The sequence below is a fragment of the Eurytemora carolleeae genome, unplaced genomic scaffold, assembly GCF_000591075.1.
Source record: "Eurytemora carolleeae unplaced genomic scaffold, Eaff_2.0 scaffold1477, whole genome shotgun sequence".
Taxonomy (NCBI): domain Eukaryota; kingdom Metazoa; phylum Arthropoda; class Copepoda; order Calanoida; family Temoridae; genus Eurytemora; species Eurytemora carolleeae.
This window is the reverse complement of record NW_019397369.1, coordinates 42549-46112: the sequence shown is the minus strand read 5'-3', so window position 1 is coordinate 46112 and position 3564 is coordinate 42549. Positions and strand designations below refer to the sequence as shown.

Genomic DNA, 3564 nt, shown 5'->3' with positions numbered 1-3564 from the left:
TAACCCTGGATTGAATTATTTAGTCGGGATAGAAAAGTAAAAGTGTAGATTTCCAATGATTTGTCGATTTTATTTTGCCTGGTCATTTTCTTTGATTTTTAAACCATTTGTCAATGCAGTGTATTGAGCCGGTTGAAGTTCATCCTTTTTTGGGCAGAAGGTCAGGACAGTACGGACGCCAAGCGTCTCTCTTTGCTGACCCGGCCCGACTGAGTGTTTAACCCGAACCGTCGTGCTGATTGGCCGACAAGAAAACCGTGCCGGTACTCAACCCTCTTACCTCATCTCAGCACCCTCTTGACTGACTCATTTAGATTTGAATTCAGTCTTAGATTTGTCTTCCAAGGGGGAAGTCGTGATATAGAGCGCTCCCTGTCTTTTTTCGCTCAAAGAGCATATTTGCTCCATCCTGTTAAGTAATGGCTAAGGGAGAGGATAGGATTGTTAGACATCTCTCTTTTAGAAAAATCTTGGAGCACAGCTTTAAGCAAAAGGTAGCATTTTAAGAAACATTTTTTAGCTTTCCCTGATTTTTCTACCATGCATTATTTATTATTGTTCAATCAATTTTTCTTTAAGCTTTTGGGTCTGTCCTAGTATACGATTTTTGGTGGTCCAAAAATCGTATACTAGGAATATACCAAGCTTTTTTTTGTTGCAACTTAAGACTGAAATATTTTTACCTTTGGTTTCCAATATTTGCTTCTTAAGCACTAGATTCTGAAAGGCTTTTATTAGATTTTTCATTTAATTTAAATCTCTTATTTCTTAAAAAACAACATTTTTCTACCATACAGATTAATTTTTTTAAAGCTTTCATGGATTTCAATCGCTTTTTTCGTAATAATCATTTTAGTCTCCTTATATTCTTATTTTTTGTTCTTTTTTATAAAATACAATATTTATTTGTTTTTAAAAAATTCAATCATTGTGGCATTAGACTACATACATTCTTCTTTAAATTATGGTATAAAAAATATTCAAATCCTAAAAATGTCCGAATAAGAAAAAACTTTTACTGAGAATCTAATATGTAATGGTTTTCTCTGTCCTTGCTTTCGTTTAGCCATGAGAAAACACAGGTGAATTTCATACCCTCGGGCCCTGTAGTAACTAGACCAACCCCCAAGCATTCCCATTATCTACCCCACCCCAGAACTCATCCCCCCCTCCTGTAGTAACTAGACCAACCCCCTAGCATTCCCATTACCCCACCCCAGAACTCATCCCTCCCCCCTTCTCTTGTAACTTGGTCCTAAATGACTGTATCCTTTTCGTGGATTAAAATTTAGGCATGATGACAATTTGAGACCCTTTTACTGGACATTATATTAGACTCTTAGAATTCATATATGGATACGTACCGGATCTTAATATTTGTCCTTTTAGTCGAATCAAAATTTATTCATTATTAATTAATGTTTTAAAAGATCAGCATGTTATTACATGAAAAGTATGATCTGAGTGTTAATTAAGAATTTTATGCCAAAAGTAATTATTTCAAACTATCATTTATTTAACATTTGTTGGAATAAGATGAGTAAAATGAGACACAAAAATATAATTAGAATTTTTGCATTTTCCTTCTCCAGATTCAGAACCTTCTAATTGTAGTTGAAGAAACTGAAACCCGCCACAAACTCCTAATTTTCTTTTCTTATAATTGATATTGCAAACTTAGTCTATTTTGATCTAACAGAATTCACCATTTCCAATATAAAAGGTCTATAACTTCCGATTGCAAAGATTTAGAAATTAGAAAATTATATTTTTTTGGTGAGCTTTTACTTCTTTGAATAAGATGACTTTGAATAAGCTTGCAGTATTTATTTTATCAAACAAATACAGAGCTTTTCTTAGAATTTGACATTATGATTATAGGTTATGGAAATTATCATCTTTTTGAATATTTCCCAGAACAGAATCCATTGATTTGACATTTTAGTTTTATCATTATTGTTGCTTTTATTTGTATTATCATTACTAGGCTTTAAAGCACCCTTTTCACGTACTAGCAATTTAAGCTTTGAACTCTAGTTCTCTAAGCCAAGTTAAAAACAATGAGTAGGAAAATGTGGCACGAAGCGCCCTAAAAGCCTAAAATCTTTCGTTTTTTATTAATTATTACCCCTGTTTAGTTGACCAGGAGGCGTAGTACAGGAAGCTGGAAAGAGGAGGAAGTAAGAATATCTACTCCTGAACCCTGTCCTAGGCTCCAGGTGGACCTCACACCACAGCTCCAGGACGGAGTAGATCTAGGTCCGGAGTTTGTTTTCGGAGAACTGGTGTTTGGATTGAGAGAAGAGAAGAGAAGGATGAATAAGGACGTGGAGCAGAATGACGGGTTCAGCGATGTATCCCATGACTCAGGGGTTAATATTGACCAGGAGCTCTCACTGCTTAGCCAGGACCAGGATTTCGTCCTTTCAAGTCCAACCCCTGATTCGTCCTCGCTCCTGGATCAGATGGACGATACAGGATACAATTTATCTACTGAGGACGAGTATGGATCAAGTGATTTCTCTGATCAGGACGATTTTAACGATCATTTTGTCAGTTACAAATTTGAGGACTATCCGGAATCTGTTTTCTGTGATTTTGAGGACGAACCACCCCAGACAGAGACAACTCGTCGACGATCGTCTGTTCGCAACCCGTCCGAGATATATATAGAGAAGGCTTGTGATTGTAATTATAAAGATTCTGTTGTCCGTCGATCAAACTCAATCAAGTCAAGATTATGACAAGTGTTTAAAATAGTGCCAATTCTTGCGGTAAAAACTTGTGCAACTACAAGCGTGTAAAATTATACCACTACTCAATACTCATCTCATCTTAGACATTCGAGTTTCTATTATGAAAAGTACCATTCGAAAGCTACCAAAAATATGAGAAGAAAAAGCACGAAGAAAACTGAAGAAAAAACTTGTATAAAACTATTACTTTGTCACGGGCCTTGTGCCTTTAGATTTTTTAAATTATGTTTCTTCAATAAATAAATGTTCCTATATTTTACAAAATTTGCACTTTTATACATTTATGACTTAATTAACTAATTAATTAATTAATTAATTAATTAACTAATTAGCTTCTATAAATGTGTCTCAAGACCTTTCAAGGATCTCACGGAAATGTTTTGCAAAGATTACTCTAGATTCTAGATAGACAAATAGATAGATAGATAGATAGATAGTTAGATAGACGGATATATATAGATTATAGACATATAGGCGGATAGATAAATGGATAGATAGATAGATAGATGGATAGATAGATTGGTAGATAGATAGATAGATAGATGGATAGGTATTTGACTCATTTGAAATCAGATTTCAAAATTAAGAACATTATTAATATCTACTGAAAATTTCCGATTCAAGCAGGTTTGGGTAAAAAACTATTCTTTAGGTTTCTAAAGTTTCCAACTTGATAATTTGTCAATGAAAAGAAAAACTCTTTTGGAAAAATGTTACATTTGATAAAAAAATATTTTCTAATCATATCGAGGTGAATTTTTTTATTTCAATGGTATAAAGTGTAGAACCAAAGATTACCATGAACATC

General features: G+C 34.0%; 1 protein-coding gene across 1 annotated transcript; it reads left to right on the top strand.

Annotated features, from left to right (window-relative positions):
* Positions 1–316: 316 nt before the first annotated feature.
* Positions 317–3010, top strand: LOC111713799 (uncharacterized). Its single transcript, XM_023488737.1, has 2 exons — positions 317–494; positions 2139–3010. The coding sequence occupies exons 1-2, from the start codon at positions 420–422 to the stop codon at positions 2742–2744; spliced, it is 681 nt and encodes a 226-aa protein (XP_023344505.1). The 5' UTR covers positions 317–419; the 3' UTR covers positions 2745–3010.
* The last annotated feature ends 554 nt before the right edge of the window (positions 3011–3564 follow it).